The sequence below is a fragment of the Thamnophis elegans genome, chromosome 9 (assembly GCF_009769535.1).
Source record: "Thamnophis elegans isolate rThaEle1 chromosome 9, rThaEle1.pri, whole genome shotgun sequence".
In the NCBI taxonomy this organism is placed as follows: domain Eukaryota; kingdom Metazoa; phylum Chordata; class Lepidosauria; order Squamata; family Colubridae; genus Thamnophis; species Thamnophis elegans.
Genome location: NC_045549.1, coordinates 58611827 through 58629098, shown reverse-complemented (window position 1 = coordinate 58629098; position 17272 = coordinate 58611827). Strand labels below are relative to the sequence as shown.

The 17272-nt window shown below is 38.1% G+C and overlaps 1 protein-coding gene across 1 annotated transcript in view; it reads right to left on the bottom strand.

Annotated features, from left to right (window-relative positions):
* Positions 1 to 1852: 1852 nt before the first annotated feature.
* The window catches only part of GUCY1B1 (guanylate cyclase 1 soluble subunit beta 1), a 69781-nt gene continuing 54361 nt past the window's right edge, over positions 1853 to 17272 (bottom strand). Inside the window, exons 8-13 of the mRNA XM_032224573.1 lie at positions 15877 to 16010; positions 14905 to 15102; positions 12189 to 12426; positions 10489 to 10629; positions 9693 to 9847; positions 1853 to 3491 (exon numbers count right to left, since the gene is read on the bottom strand). Coding sequence (XP_032080464.1) covers positions 3365 to 3491; positions 9693 to 9847; positions 10489 to 10629; positions 12189 to 12426; positions 14905 to 15102; positions 15877 to 16010 — 993 coding nt within the window. The 3' untranslated portion in view covers positions 1853 to 3364. The remainder of the gene's footprint in view (positions 3492 to 9692; positions 9848 to 10488; positions 10630 to 12188; positions 12427 to 14904; positions 15103 to 15876; positions 16011 to 17272) is intronic.

Here is a 17272-nt window from a genome sequence, read left to right as displayed (position 1 = left end):
TTTCCTGTTCTTGCCATTATAAGCTTGGAAAGATAAGAGAGTAGTACAATATATATGAAATGCTATGTTCTGAAGGTTTAGAAACCTGTATTATTAAAACACAATAGCTTTCAGTGCTCTGACATAAGTGAAATTATTGAAAAAACTAAACTAAACCAGGACTTCTAGAAAGGTTACATAAGAAAGGACCAGATTTTTTAAAATCTGCATATTTTCAAGTTAAAATTTTTACAGATCAAAGCATACTAGCACTCATATACTGGATTTTCCTTTAACATATGTTATTAAAGTAATGTTTTTAAAGCAATTTGCTGCTTTTTGGTTTGTATAATGGCCCTTTTTTACATATTGGATAGATATGAGACATGCTTCCAAAATAAATCAGAGTAGGGACCAAAACATTTGCCCCAAATCTGATAAAATAGGACATCTGGATTTTTTCTGTGAAAGTCTTTCCATTCCTAATTTAAACATCTGCAATATTTATGCACAAAAAACATCTGATAACTAATTACCATATGCATAATAATATGATCAGTTTAAGAGTAGAAATTGCTTTTTATTTCCATAAACTTTACATTAAACAACCTTCATTTCTCTTCCATATAGAAAATGTATATGTTACCTCAAATAACAGCAAATACATAGTAAAAGACTAACAATGCAGAAACTATCTAATAGAATTACTGCAATACATCATAAAAGCAGATTGAGAGAAACAGATGGATTAGTACATTAATAATTGTCAAACAATGTTTATAAATTCTCTGGGTTTATGATTCTTAGTATCACAATTTCTCTTGCAGAAACAGTTTTGAATACATATGCATAAAGATAATGATGCTAAGTCATTAAATATGGAGATGAAAAGCATATGTGTGAAATATTTTATGATTAGCAAGCATTTGCATGGATTATTTATGTTCATAACACGGGAAGGAAGACAAAAGATATTGAAACATACGTACAGCATAAATACTATAATATCAAATGCAAACTGAACAAAAAGCAGGAAAAGCAGGAAAAGCAGGAAACTTGATGTAAGAATTACTGCTTATTATGGAATTGGACATAAAATTGAAGCAACTGCACTCATATCTGATACTGCCAGACTAGATAAATGGCAGGACAGGGTTCACTCTGTTCTTCTCCAGCATTTCATCTGGCTCAGTTAGTATCATGTGTTACTTCCTTGAAGGCATGCAAAAAAAGTTTAAAAAGTAAGGCACTGCAATCTAATAATAATATCCGGCATGTCAGAAATATACTTTAATTGGTGAACTATAGAAATTAAATAGTTTGAAATATTATCTTCTTCCTCATAGAATTACTGTTATTTTTCTGCAACCTACTGTGATATGAATGTGTGATGTCTCAAAGGATAGAGTAATACGTGAATTAATTCTTTCTCCTCAATAATACATCAAAGCATTAGATTCTATTTATTTTAATGAAGACTAGACTAATCTTGTTTACTTATCTCTTAATTGGATATTTACTATTTACTGCTTCCAAGAATGCTATTTTGCAGCCATTATATAACAGTTTAATATTATACTGTGGCCATGAAAATAGGTTGACTAAGAATCAAATGTAAGCATTCCTCATATCCTTCGCAGAAGTTGGAAGTCATTTGTTGTATAAGGTAAAGGTAAAGCTCGCACATATGTGCTAGTCGTTCCCGACTCTAGGAGGCAGTGCTCATTTCCGTTTCAAAGCCGAAGAGGCAGCCCTATCCAAAGACGTCTCCGTGGTCATGTAGCTGGCATGACAAAACACCTAAGGCGCATGGAACGCTGTTACCTTCCCACCAAAGGTGGTTCTTATTTTTCTACTTGCATTTTTACATGCTTTCGAACTGCTAGGTTGACAGAAGCTGGGACAAGTAACGGGAGCTCACTCTGTTACGCGGCACTAGGGATTCATTGTATAGATCTTTGTTTACTTTCTGTCTCTTTATACCTTTTTGCATTTCCATCCCTGTTTACTTCTTATTCTTTATCTTTTCTCTTGATTGTTAGTTTTTGCTGTTGTTTTTATATTTTTAAACTTCCCTCTGAAAAAGGCTGTCCTTGTTTTTATTTCCAACATTCAGATTATTAGAAAAAGATGCCACTTCAAATTTGCCATTTTGTGTTCTGAACCTCATGTTGTTTACAGTATCCATGACAGGCTTTAAAGAAAATATATATATACTAGCCATGGAAACCTAAAGCACATCAGCAATTAAAATTAAGTAACTTTAAAAATCAAAGCAATTAAAATAGGCACGGAATCCATCCTTTTTGTCATTTGCTGCAGCTATTAAACAATAAAAAGAAGTAAAAAAGAATATATTTAGAAAAAAAATGGTGTTTGTTTCAAGGTGAAAGACATAAATTAACTGTTGCCTGCTTGGCAGTAAAGAGGTCTCAAAGAGAGACAGAGATATATGGAGAGAGAAAGAGAGAGATGTTAGATCGTATTATAAGCACATTTGTGAGATTTTTAAAATATAAATATATTATAAAATATGAAACATGTATAGAGTATATCCTACATACTGCATTAGAAAGAATCCAGCCATCTACAATTTCAGATTTTGATCCATCAAAATACAAAACACTTGAAATTTTCCAATCAAAAGATTTAACAGCAGTTGTTTTAGCTGAGCTGTGTAAGTGAATCTGCTATATCCTTAATTTACTAAATACATATTAAGATAAATACTATTCCTATAGGCAGAACTTTAAATGCTTTTAATAAAAAAAATCCAGACAAGTAACATTTTAGACTATGTATAAATTCGATTAGAGCTTTATTTCACACACATTTTACTCCTTGAAAATAATGTAGATTTAACTGCTTTCTGCTCTGTGGCTGTGCCAAATATTGGGCCTCAATCTATGTGCAAAGTATGATAAAATGTAATCATTTTTGAAAACAAATATAAAGTTTAAGCAGTATAAAAAGAGCTTTGGACTACAATGTGCAAAACAGCAAATTCTGATATCACTAGGACTAGCCATTAAATAAATACAAATTCTAGTGCAGGAGGGGAAAAGATTAAAATTAATGGTTAATCAGTTGGCATTTTCTCAAACATTTCCTGAAATACAAACACATAAAGTCTGGTAATATATAATAGATAGTAATTGGCTGTCAAGAGAGCAAATATATTAACATAGCAATATTTTTAAATGGCTCATTTCTTCAAAGGGACATTCAGTTTTGCAACTAGAAAGCCTGATGTAGTCATACGTAGTCCTTGCATCATTTTTTTAGTTTGTTTTTATTTTGATGAACATGTTTTGATTACTCATACCATATTTAGTCCTCGCATCACTTCTGTTTTGTTTTTATTTTGATAAAATGTTTTGGTTAGTCATACCTCTGTCCCCTTCCTGGACAAAAACCAAACTTGCATTGGTTCTTTTTTACCCTTCATGGAAACAGGACCTCTGTGTTCTAGATGGAACTGTGGATCTGAGTTTTCTGGAGTTCGCAGACATCTGAAATTAAACAGATTATAATTAAATAAGAGCATGAATGAAATATGAAACATAGAATATTGAATTTTGGGACATTTGTTGACACCATTCAGGCTGGCTGTGATTCAATATAAACAAATCTGGAACAGTGCTGGGTGTTTCATCCATGAGAAACAGTGATTAGGTCTCTTGGGCTGCCAAAATTTGCATGACCACCAGAAGGGAGCAGAGAGTTGCAGAAAACTTTTATTGTTGGCTGTCATCTGGATTTATCTGTACAGCTTGGAGCTGGTATCTTCAGCCATCTTTGGAGCAACCATTTATCTGGCGGCTATTGGATTTCTAACTGAAAAGAATGTGAGGGAATGTAAATTTGGCTCTGTTTCTGACCTCCAAAGGCACAGTCAATTATTTCCTCCAGAGCATGACCACTCTTGTTATAAAGTATTAAATCACATTCACATGCTCAGAAGCACAAACAGCAAAAGCATAATTAAAAGTCACACCCATAACCTTGAAAACCTCAACTGGTTTTTTTTAATAACTGCATCAAATGTACCAAATCAACTAGTTCAAAATAATCAACACGTTTTGCAGCAAAATATAGCATGGACTGAATCGAAGGACATAAATGCATGATCAAAATGAATACATACACCTAAACAGAGCAGGCTGACTAGTACAGCATCTTCTTGCATCTTTAGCAGTTTCTGCAAGCAAAAAGGCACAGCAGAATTTCTAGAGTCCAATGATGAATGAATGACATCCAGGTCAAAAATTTCCCAAAAAAATCAATCAAATCAAAACAAGCTATCAGCAAAGAGCTTTTGAAAAAAACAGTAGCCACCAATAACGATGATGGCTTGAGATTTTAAGTACTTTGTTCTTTCCTTTGTTGATTGCGGACCATTCAAAGGCCCTTTAAAGATAATAAACATTGCAACAGGCATTCTGAATGTCCATGACAGGTCCACCATCATGCCCTGTCATTCGGTTGAAAAGGGAAGAGGAGGAGGCTTCCTGGCATTTTATATCTACCTAGTACTTTGGAGTTCCCATAACAGCCTTGTGGCATCACATTGGTTGCCGGTGGATTGGTCAGGAGGAGGTTGGACTTGGCAAAATAAAAGAATTGCTACTTTTCACATTCCACCTAATGTAAACCACTTCAATTTTATGTTGTACTATCTCCTAGGGGGGAAAACTCGTTAGCTGACACTTGTCCTCCATCTTCCTCCTCTTGGGTTTCTGGTCCTCGCTGGTAGCAGCTTTGGCATGTGTCTCGCGTGCCTTCAGGGTTTGTGAGGCAAGGCATTCAGTTCATGATGAGTGCCCTCCAAACCATGAAAGCACACTGAGGCGGATGACAAGGCTGCTACCAGTGAGGCCTGGCAAATCTAAGACGACGGGTTTCAGCACTAGACACCACAGTGGAAGTTTCAGTGCTCCAGCCGCTGCCTCGACTGTCGCAGGTGGGACACCTAGCAGATCTGCCAGGGCTACTGCCCTGGTGGGAACTGGCCAGGTGAGAGCCAAGTGTGGAAAGATCCCACCTGTCAGGCATGCCTCCTTCAATATCCAAGAAAGAAAAACCTCAACTCCATTTGAATAGAGATAAAGTACTTTTACTAGATATGAATTGAAAGCAATGAAATGCACTTGCTTGGAGAACAAATCGGTGATCACCCAGATCACAGTATTTTCCTGGCTTTCGGGTAACTCGACAATAAAATCCATCGATATCTCCTTCCACGGGGCAGCAGGTCGGGTGACATTTTGAAGCAGTCCTTGAGGTTTGTACGCGATTTCAGCAAAAGACAGAAGGTCTGCCCAATTGGACTGCTAATAGTTCACGTAGCAAGTCAGGTAGTGCTCTACCATGGTGTTCAGTCTCTCTGCTCCCTCCATTGGTGTTTGGGTGAAAAGCAGATCTAAGGCCCTGGTATGACCCAACAGACGACAGGAATTCCCTCCAGAACATAGCCATGAACTGGACCCCTCTTTATGAGATAATTCTTTGAGGTACTCCATGCAGGCAGTTGATGTGCTTCAGGAACAGTTTGGCCAGCTTGTGAGCCGAGAGTAGTCCACTGCAGGGTATGAAATGTGCCTGTTTGGAGAACAGGTCTATTACTGTCCACATCACCATGTTTCCCCCCACTTTTTGGCAACTCTACTACTGGTTGCAGCAGTCCAGGGAGATGGGGTTCCCGGTCATCTCTTCATTGTGGCGCAGATGGTGCAACTTTTCACGTAACTGTCCACGTCTTTCTTTGTGCCAGGCCACCAGAACTGCCTCTGGGTTAAGTGTAAAGTTGTTAGGAACCCAAAGTGGCCTGCCGGTTTGGCATTGTAGGCTCCTCTGGAGAATTAGGAGGTGTAGGGATTCTGGGACATAGAGTTTCATCACCTTCCGTGCGAGGTCATCTCTTTTTGTCAAGATGTGTTGATTGTTTCGGAACCAAGGGTCTGCTAGCAGTTCGATTTTGAGTCTTGTGGTTAGATCACTTGCTGGTTGATCTTGCTGGTCACGGCATTGTCATCTGGTGGTCACTTGGGCAGCTATTTAAGTAGGGGGAATGATGATGTCCACCACCTGCTCCTGTTCGCATTTGTACTGGGGCATGCGGGAGAGGGCGTCAGCTAGAAAGTTCCTCCCCTTTGGAATGTGCTTTAGTATGAAGTCTAAATGGTTGAAGTATTGAACCCATCGGACTTGTTTGGGTGATAGTTTCCGCGGGATCCTGAGAGCCTCCAGATTTTTGTGGTGAGTCGAGACTTCGAACAGTTTCTGGCCCCCTTTCAACAAGTCTGCAGCGGTAATGTGGGATCCGACTACCTGAAAGTATGCGTAGAATGCGCTCCACCCTTTTCTACTATGTCAACTTTAGGAGTTGACACCAGCCCCATAGAAAAGAGAGGCAGCGAAACCACAAAACCTGCAGCCGTGCTCTACTCTCTGCTTCAAATGTGGCCAAGAGGGCACTGAGCAGCTGAGTGCAAGACTGGCCGCCAAGCCAAGACTCCCCTCTCCCAGGCCCTCCAGAAAAGCCACCCATGCCTCAAGCGGATGAGGAAAATGGCACTGAAGGGAGTGGGGGTTGTTGAATTCACCCACACTGAAGCAAGATGGAACTCCAACTCCACTACCCGGCGGCCAGGGGCTAACTGACACCGACACTAATGATGATCTTCTAGTAAGTGGTCCAATCACACTAGTGACACTCCACATAGAGCTAAGTTTCCAAGCCTCAGGGATGAAGGCCACCTTACAGATCCTGCCAGACTCAGGCTCCACTAGGTGCCTGGTTAACACAGCTCTAGTTGAAAAATTAGGAATCTCCTTGAGGCAGCTGAAAGTACCCACTGCATTTTGCCTACTAGACAAATCCATAGCAAGGGGCATCCCAGCAACATTTGTCACTGAACCCATAGAAATGCAGAAGGGGTCCACATAGAGACTTTAAGCTTCATAGTGGCCCCAGGGATGGAATGGCTTCTAGTTTGACTAAGCTAAAGAAGTGAAATCCATATATAAACTGGAGAAGGGGACTGCTAAAACTCCAAACGAGTCACCCTCCTTGGGAGCAAGTTGGAGTCCAGGAGGCAGCTTCTCCATGGTGGGAAATCAGGCAGTAATGAAGGGATTATAGAAGGGCCGCCCTGCTATCCACAAAGAATACTGGGACCTAAGAAAGGTGTTCAGCAAAAAGGGCTTGGACAAACTCCCCCTTTATTAGCTGATGAACCGTGCTATAGAAATCCTTCCCTGGGCTAAACTACCTAAACCGGAACTATATTCAAGGACCTCGAGGGAGTTAGATACACTGCAATTGTTTATTGACAAAAATCTTGCCTGTGGTTTTATTCAACTGGCCTAATCCCAGGGACCAGCAGCCCTGGTACTGTTCCACAAAAAAAAAAAAAAAAAAAAAAGACAGGACTTCAACCCTATGCCTGAATTACCCCTGAATGACCTACCCGAGTCACGTTACTGAAAGAGTGGGTCTCCCAACTGAGAAATATGTGGCAAGTGGTGAGGAAGGGACTGGCAGATGCTCATGAGGCTTATAAAAGCAAGCTGACAAGAAGCGTGAAGAATCCAAACTGTTTAAGATTGACAACTGAGTTTACCTTTCCATCCACACCCTGCAATCTCTACAACCATCAAAGAAGCTGGGACTCAAGTTTGTAGGGCCCTTCCCAATCAAACGCATCATTAACCCAGAAACTGAAGAATTACATTTGCCCAAGTCTCTTTGACAGGCTCACCCCGTGTTTCATTGCACCTTTTGAAGTCTAAGGTCACTTCTCTCATTAGACCTAAGCTTCCACCAACCCCGGAACCTTTAATGATAGAAGGGGAACAACACTTTGAAATCTGGGAAACTCTAGATTCCCGTAAGCAAAGGGGAACCCTTCAGTACCTGGTAGCATGGGAAGATTTCCCGACAGTTCAGAATGAATGGGTGGACCACCACATTAGAGCCCCTAAATTTGTAAAACACTTCCATAATCAGTATCCTGACAAGCCCAAATGACATTTCTCTTGTTTTATGTTTATGACTAATGTCACTGTTCATGGGGGAAGCATCTAAGGTCCACCATTGTGTCCTACCATTCTGTGAGAAGAGCGGGAGAGGCTCGCTGGCATTTTTCACATGCTTTTGCTATACTGCTTGGGAATTAGGGAGGTGGATTGTCTTTGGAGATGGAACGGACTCCCTCCCAGCTGGTTCCAGCCTGGTTTCAAGGCTCCGATAGCGAGGAACCCTATGAGTTGGCTCTGGAAGATGTGGAGGACCCTGGACAGGGTTCAGACTCCGAGCAGGGACCAGAGAGGCTGGTTGGCCACCAGGAGGCGCCTGAGGCATGGAGCAGTGGTGAAAGCCAAAGGGAGTTGGTCCCTGACATCAGGCCCTGGAGCAGTGGGGAGGAGCTAAGGGAGTTGGTCCGGATGCCAGGCAAAGATGGGCAGATAAGCGCTGACAGCAACTACGGAGATATAGAAGATAACTGGGGCCAGGTGGTTGTGATTAGGCTCCTCCCAAGACAGAAGAGACTTTGGGAGGAGGCTGTTTGCAGGATTCAACTTTACTAAAGCTGGAGAAGCTCTGGTGTGTATTTCTTATCTGTGGAAGTCTGGGTTGCTGCCAAAGTCTTGTTGGTGTGTTAATTTACTGTGAATAAATTGTCTAGCAGTAATCTTGTATCGGCGTGACTCACCATACGGAGGGGGGTCAGAACAGATAGGTCAAAGAAAATACAATGCACAATGTCAAAAAATAAAAACAAAGCAGGGAGACAACCTCTCACTTTCCTGTGGTGGTATGTGAAAGTAGTGACAAGCAAATAGATAAAAGATACACTAGAATCCAGCATCTTGCATTATGCAGAATGTCTGATCATTCAAAGCCATCATCAGAATAATAGTACATATCATAGTCATCCATGCACATTCCTAGTTAAGATACTGAAATTTAATATCTTGGCTTTCATTTAAATATTAGATTATGTTTGGCAAAAGTTACATTATAAAGACCACACAGAATGTTTGAAAATAATATTATTATCTGGGCAATGCTAAGGTTTTTTTACTCTAAATAGTTTATGTAAGATGACAGGTATAAATTGAAGCAAAGAGACTGCAAATAATCCTTGACTTACAGCCATTCATTTAGTGACTGTCCAATGTTACAATAGCACTGAAAAAAGTGACTTATGGCCAGTCGTTACACTTACAATCACTGCAGCATTCCCACAGTTACCTTATGTGATCAGATTTTGGATGCTTGAAAACCAGTATATTTATGATAACTGTTGCATGTCCCAGGGTCATGTGAACCTCACAGCTGGATTCTGACAAGCAAGGTTAACATGAGAAGGTTGATTCGCTTAATTACTGTGTGATTCACTTAACAATTGTGGCCAAAAAGATTATAAAATTGGGTGCAACTCACTTAACAAGCACCTAACCAAGCAACAGAAATTCTGGTCTCAACTGTGATCATAAGTTGAGCATTATTTGTATGGTAAATTACTTCCATACTGTTATGACAAAAATAAAAAGAGTGTATCCATATTTTACCAAGAATTTATCTCAACTTAAAACTAAAATTTAATTAGTTAAATTGAAAAAAAAATCCTTAAGAATAAATTTCATAAAAGCACAGTTATGGTTTGGAAATAGATACAATGATGCAAGTAAACTTAATTTCTCACCTATAAGTATATTCGGAGACATTGATCCTTCCTTTTTCACCTGTCGTTTCTGTTCTGCTTGTGAGATTTACTGTGTTCCCAAAAAGACAATAACGTGGCATCCTTTGGCCAATGACACCTGTGACCACTTCTCCAGTGTGAATGCCTATTGTTATCTATTATAAAAAATTAATAGGAAATAAAATGATATCGTTGGTTTAATATTTGGTCAACAGTATCGTTAGTCAGTAATGGGAATGCACTATGAATATGAAATTAAATATTAACTTTATGCTTAATTTTAACTGAATTTATGTACCAAATATGTAACACAACACTAAAAACCTAGAACAAATATAGCATAGTCAGTCTATTTTAAGTTTTCACTTATACAACTGAACTAGAAAATCATTCAATGTAATTCTGAAAACATCAACACTTTCTCTAAGAATGGCAAAATAAAACTATGTATTTTGAAATGTAACTAATTGCCTGGTAAGGAATTGCAAAAAAAGTTGGTCTATTGGTCCATCTTTTTCCAGATAGAATATGTTATATGAAATAAATAGGATTTTTTCTTCCTTGTTCGCAATTTTATACTAATGAACCCTCAGTTTTAAGAACTCTTTATCTATAGGTATATACAACAAGGAATTAGTAAGTAAAAAAGTAGCAGACAGATTTCTCATAAAATGGGTCATCATCCTGCCTATTTTTATGGAGTTCAAAAACCTGAAAGTTGATTCTATATTAAGTCAGGACTGAAATTGCACCATAATAAATCCCTAAATACCATAATATGTTGTCAATCACTGACCTGAATAGATTCTCCATCAACTTGAACTTGCCCAGCTATTTCCATCATATCCAATGCTAAGTGGCAGATAGAACGTGCATGATGAATGCATGGTTCTGGCAAGCCACTTACTGTCATATATTTGTCTCCAACTGTCTCAACCTAGAAAAATATAAATCTGAAAGTTATGATATTCCCTTTCTTTCCTTGCCTCAGTAAAATAATAACCTTTGATTATCAATCATCTGGCATTAAAGTAGTATCATTTCATTAGAAAGATTATTTTCACAGTTATCAAACATGGAACATATTAAGAAATGGGAGACTGTGGACTGAAAAAAAAGGATAAAGTTTACCCCTCCGTTATTTTTGTTAGGTATAATTACTGATTGTACAGTTGTAGAGATTAACCTGATTTTGCATTTAATAACCGCAGCTAGACTGTTGGTGTCGCAATACTGGAAGAAGGAAGATTTGCCTACTATTCAAGAATGGACACTGAAAGTAACAAACCTAGCTGAGATGGCTAAAATATCTGCATATCTCAAAGACCACTCAAACGAGAGATGTAAACTAGAGTGGAGAAGATGGATTGACTATACTCAAATTAAATATGGGACTAAGAAATTTCAGATACCTTATGACTAAAGAAATTAGGAATGATATAAGTTGTTTAGAGCAAGCCTAGCAAGGAAGAGTTAAAGTTCAAATGAAAGATGTTATTAACTTCTTTTTAAGTTTATTTTAGAATGTTTTTGTTAAAGATTTATACCCTGTATTAGTTCTGGGAAGTCGGGGGGGGGGGAGGTTGGGGGGGTTGGGGGGGGAGGGGGAGGGAAGAAAATATTTGTAAAAGTTTGTTTTTCAAAATTTTCATTAAAAAAAAGATTCAAAAAAACCCCACGGAACATATTTACTCTATCTTCCATATTTTTCACAAATCCTAAGAATCTAAAATCTTCAGTACATACACTTATATCAATAATTATGGGAGATGTATTTTTAACACATATAAAGGAAATCAAGTTCTGGAAAATTGTATTAACTTCTCGTCTCAATGTAGCACTTTTTTGCCCCAAAATAACATAATTTCCATCTTAATATACTCACTGGCTTTCATAATTCCAGTATCATCAATACAAGAAGTTTTATTTAAAAATAAGTTTGAGATTAGGAACTACATCAAAATATATCTCTCTCAATAAGCCACAAAAAGAAGTGCAAGACCACAGATCACCAACAATCTTTTCCTGGAAAAATAAACCTATTATCTATATTATTTTATAGCAGTAGTTAAAACAATTTTCCTGAACGATATTCAATCCATAGTGACATACAATATTCAAAATTATCACTCTTGCATGGTTAAACTTAATGAAATAGAATGTATTATTATTGTTTATCTGTATACAAGGCTCTAACAATCTGTTGACCAAAACTGGGCTTTCATTTTATTTCATGATAAATGAACCTGGAATTTAACTTCAGATTATAAATACTGTGCCTAGCATCAGATTGTGTAAGCCCATATAGGGAAAGTTGCCAAGAGATAGTTTGAGACTTCTGTAAAATGTTTTGGAATCTACAACCCGTATCTCTAGCTTCTGTTATTTGTAATACATAAAGAAATATGTTCAGCCATACTTTTTATATTATTCGTCATAAACTGGTCATTACAGTGTTATCTTCTTCACAGAACAGAAATGACGTATCATATTTACCTTATAAACAAATGGGTTTTTTCGTGAATCAGTCAAAATATCAAATCTTGTATAAAGATCGTTTAAAAGATTGACAATTTTCATAGCTCCTTCTCCAGAGGCATGTTTACTGCAGAAGGCATTGAAACCAACAATGCCACTAAACAATATAGTCACATTATCATAACGTTTTGCTGGTACAGGACGCTTGTGTCTCAGTTCATTGGCCACAGATGGAGGAAGCACAGAATACAATAATCTATATAAGTTTGTGTAACAGTAGCAAAGGAAAAAATAGAAAAGAAATAAATAAATCCGATAAATTTTTCATATTTGTGTCTAGTATTCCCTGATTTAAAAGCATATTCTACAGCAGGCATAATTTGCATTATAAAGTTTACTTCTAAACAAAAAACACAATAAATATATACAATAAATTATTTTATACATTTATTTATATTCTTTTATTATTATTTATACAGGCATACACCATTCAAGCCCAATGTAAACAAATTATATTCTGATGAATAGATATATGGTTAAAACCCTTTAATATGCTTTGTAACAATAATTATATTATCAATAGCTAACAATTTTTGTAGTACTTCATTTAGATTTGTTATATGTTTCTGATATTTTTTTTACTTATTTGAATTTAATGCAGCAATCTCCAACTTTTCCGGGTCTGCAAACCAGCAGGGGCAGGTGGAACCAGTTGAAGAGCAGTTGGTTCTATACGATCAGCAGGCACATGCGCTCACAAAGCTCCATTTGTGCAAGCTGCGGGCACACACACCTGCCGCCTACACAAATGGAGATTCATGTGCTCGCTTGCATGGCCTGATTTCCAATGGACCATGGACTGGTAGTGAGCTGCAGGCTGGGGTTTAGGGAGCCTAATTTAATGCATAATGACATTTGTAACAGAAAATACTGTTACAAGACAAAAAATGGATGACAAGCTCAGTAGTAGCCCATAATACATTAGGATTTCAAAAACAGATATTCTTGAGATACGCTCTTATAACTAGAAATGAATTTGGCAATGATGACTACATATTAGGAGTGAATTGCAACTCGCTTAGATTGTGAAGGCTGAAAAATGCATTTAATACAAAGCTTCATAACCATGTCTTTAAAATATATATATACTAAAATTAGTAATTTATATGATTAAACTACATATGAACATTCCATTAGAAAGTTCAGACACTGCAGATTGTTTAGTTTAGTGGCATGACATTAAATTACCCTCACTATATTCAAACATTAATATCTTCTTTATCCACCCAGACTGATAAGAGAGATGGTGACCTAAATATAAAGGTCACATGTGTGCAAGAACTGTAAATAGAAAACCTCAGACTTCAGCAAGAGAGATGTTTGTTTCTTTGTTCAACATTTTTATCTTACTTTCTCTACCTAAATGTAGAACCTTACTCTTTTCACCACTGAATTTCATTTTATTAGAGAGTGCCCAATGTTCAAGTTTGTCAAGACCCTTCTGTATCTTAAGTCTATCTTCTGGAGTGTTGGCTATTCCTGTCTACAGCATCACCACTAGATGGATTTGTAACTGACTGACCAACCGCACTCAACGTGTAGTCCTCAATGGAACTGCATCTACATGGAGGGAAGTAGGCAGTGGAGTAACCCAAGGCTCTGTTTTAGGCCCAGTACTCTTCAACATCTTCTTCAATGGTTTGGATGAGGGAATAAATGGGGAACTCATCAAATTTGCAAGCTGGCAGGAATAGCCAACACTCCAGAAGATAGACTTAAGATACAGAAGGATCTTGACAAACTTGAACATTGGGCACTATCTAATAAAATGAAATTCAATGGTGAAAAGAGTAAGGTTTGACATTTAGGCAAGAAAAACAAAATGCACAGGTACAGTATAGGTGGTACCTTGCTCAGTAGTAGTAACTGTGAAAGGGCTCTTGGAGTTCTAGTGGGCAACCATTTAAATATGAGCCAACAGAGTGCAACAGCTGCCAAAAAAGCCAACACAGTTCTAGGCTGCATAACAGAGGGACAGAATCAAGATCATGTGAAGTGTTAATGCCACTTTATAATGCCTTGGTAAGGCCACACTTGGAATACTACATTCAATTTTGGTCGCCACAATGTAGAAAATATGTGAAAACTCTAATAAGAGTGCAGAGAAGAGCAACAAAGATGATTAGGGGACTGGAAACTAAAACAAATGAAGAACGGTTGCAGGAACTGGGTATATCTAGTTTAATGAAAAGAAGGACTAGGGGAGACATGATAGCAGTGTTCCAATATCTCAGGGGTTGCCACAAAGAAGAGGGAGTCAAACTATCCTCCAAGGCACTTGAGTGTAGAACAATAAGCAATGGGTGGAAACTAATCAAGGAGAGAAGCAACTTAGAACTGAGGAGGAATTTCCTGGCAGTTAGAACAATTAATCAGTGGAACATTTGCCTCCAGAAGTTGTGAATGCCCCAACACTGGAAGTCTTTAAGAAGATGTTGGATAGGCATTTGTCTGAAACGGTATAGGGTTTCCTCCCTAGGCAGGGGGTTGGACTAGAAGACCTCCAAGCTCCCTTCCAACTCTGCTATTTTTTGTATCTACAGTAATGTCACTGACTTTAACTAGGCAATTAGGAATCAGAGTTGTTAATGAGCCTCCAAACAGAGGACAGCAGAGTGATAAAAAATGGATGATTTATAACATTTCATAGTCAAAATAAGAGTTTAAATCTTACGTATCTGTCTTCTTCTTTTCATCTTCCAAAGCTCTTAAAGTGTGCTGAAGCCTATCCGTTAATATTTCCAGTTCTTGTGTTAGTTTGTATTCCTCTCGGAATTGCTCTCCCAAAAGGACCAAATCACGAGTAGCATCATGCAGGGGAATATCACTTAAGTACAGTCCTCTTCTAGTTAGGTCATCCAAATTCATCACACTAATGCAATTAAAAGTGAAATGAGAAAATGACAGGGCAAGATTTTCTTGGTACTTATGTAGAAGATACGGATTAATCTGTTTTGCAGGTATTCTTTAATACAAAAAGTAACATATTTCTATTTCATCATTTAATACACTAATAGTATTGCATTTTTCTATTCTTCTATGTACGTTTCTTTCAAAAGGCAGTTCATCAACTTAACAATATTAGTGTTATTCTGCTGCAATAACTGATTCTTTCACAACATTTTTTGAAATCAAAGTCAAAATACAAGCAATTAAACACTTTTTTCAAGGGACTTTAACCATTACCACCCACCCTTCTATTGCCTATTTTTTTCTTAGTGTTATTATACTTTGATACTTTCCCCAGCAGTGATACTATCATCAGCTTCAGGAATGGACCTTACAGCAGGGATCCCTAACGCCCAGTCTGTGGACCAACACCAACTGGTACCCGAAACTGGGCGACACAAACAAGCAAAGCCCCATCTGCAGAATGCAGGCAGCATACAAAACCACGCACCCCCCTCCGATCCATGGAAAAACAGAACCAATCCTTGGTGCCCAAAAGGTTGGGGGCGGCTGTTATAGAGGGATGCAGAACAAGCAGAAATGTTTAATCACCTTCTGATCAAGAATCAAAAGGAAGCTTCTAATTGAGCAATATAACATAAAACAAACACAGAACCTTTTGCATCACAATGTTTTGGTTTCAAAGCCTGCAATTCTAGTTGTTACAACACCACACACGCAAATCTTATGTGCTTACCTTGGAGAACAAAGAAAAAGAATACTATCTGCTTCAGGTAAGTAGATCATTTGCCCTTTCAGGCGTAAACAGCTAATTTCTGTACCAGTCAATTCATCTTCACATTCCAATTTTTCCACATCCAAAAGTCCTTCCTTTTAAACAACAAAAAGAAACTTCAACGAAAAGTACCATTGTTATAAGCCTCTGCTCTGAGGTTCGCCCACTGAAAACTTTAATGCTTTTATTTCTGATTTTCTGATCTTTATCTAAACAAATATTATAAAGAAAAGCAATTCTGTTTTTGTGGTAAAACCCAGTTCTCAACAACTCCGTGTGGTTCAAAAAATCAAAAGAAAGAAATTACAATATTAAAAAAGAAGAATTTTTTTTTTAAAAAAATAGATAACAAGAATGAGAGACTGAATGGAAATAAAGCAAGGGTCTCACTCCCCCTTGTCAAAGGCCTGGTTGAAGAGCCAAATCCCCACCATATTCTGAAAAATAGCAGGATAAGGGCCATATGGATCTCAGGGGAAATCCCATTCAGGAGGGCAGGCACTGCTACCGAATGCATACTTCCAAGATCCAAATAAAAAGCAAAGTTTAATCAAAAGAACTCAGAGCATACCAACTATTCAGGACAGACCAGCTAATCCCTATTCAGAAACCAGGCCCTAAGCCTTGTAAAGCTTTATAGCATGGGTGTTAAACTTGCAGTGTCATGTTGCTCTCACATGATGTTTCACAACATTTCCCCCATTTGCGGAGCTGGGGTGGGCGTGGCCTGCACATCACACATCTGGCCCGTGGGCTGCCAGTTTCACACCCCTGCTTTATAGGTAACGGCTAGCACTTTAATTGCATCCAAAATTGGCAATGTGTACAGCCTGCAAAGCAGAGGTTTACTGGGAAACCAAGGCATACCTATCACTGCTCATGATGCTGCATTCTGGACCAGCTGGGACTTCCAGGTGGCCCAGCAGCCCTATGTACAGCCACAAGAAATAGTCAACATGACCATGGCATGAGTGACTATCTAAAGGTCTTGAAAGTGTGCAAGTCGTACACCAGATGCTGCCTTTTTGACCACAACTGCTACTGGTTCTTTAAACATAAGCTTTAGGTCCATGAAGATTCACAGACTGTGCAAGCCCATCCAAGATGGAATATCCTCATATATGGACAGTCAGAAGATAATAGAATAACAGTATTTGAAGGAACCTTGAATGTCTTCTAGTCCAACCCCCTGCTCAGGCAAGAAGCCCTATACTATTTCAGACAAATGGTTGTCCAATTTCTTCTTAAACATTTCAGGGTTGGAGCATTCACAACTTCTGTAGTCAAGTTGTTCCATTGATTAATTGTTCTAACTGTCAGGAAATTTCTTTTTAGTTCTAGGTTGGTTCTCTCCTTG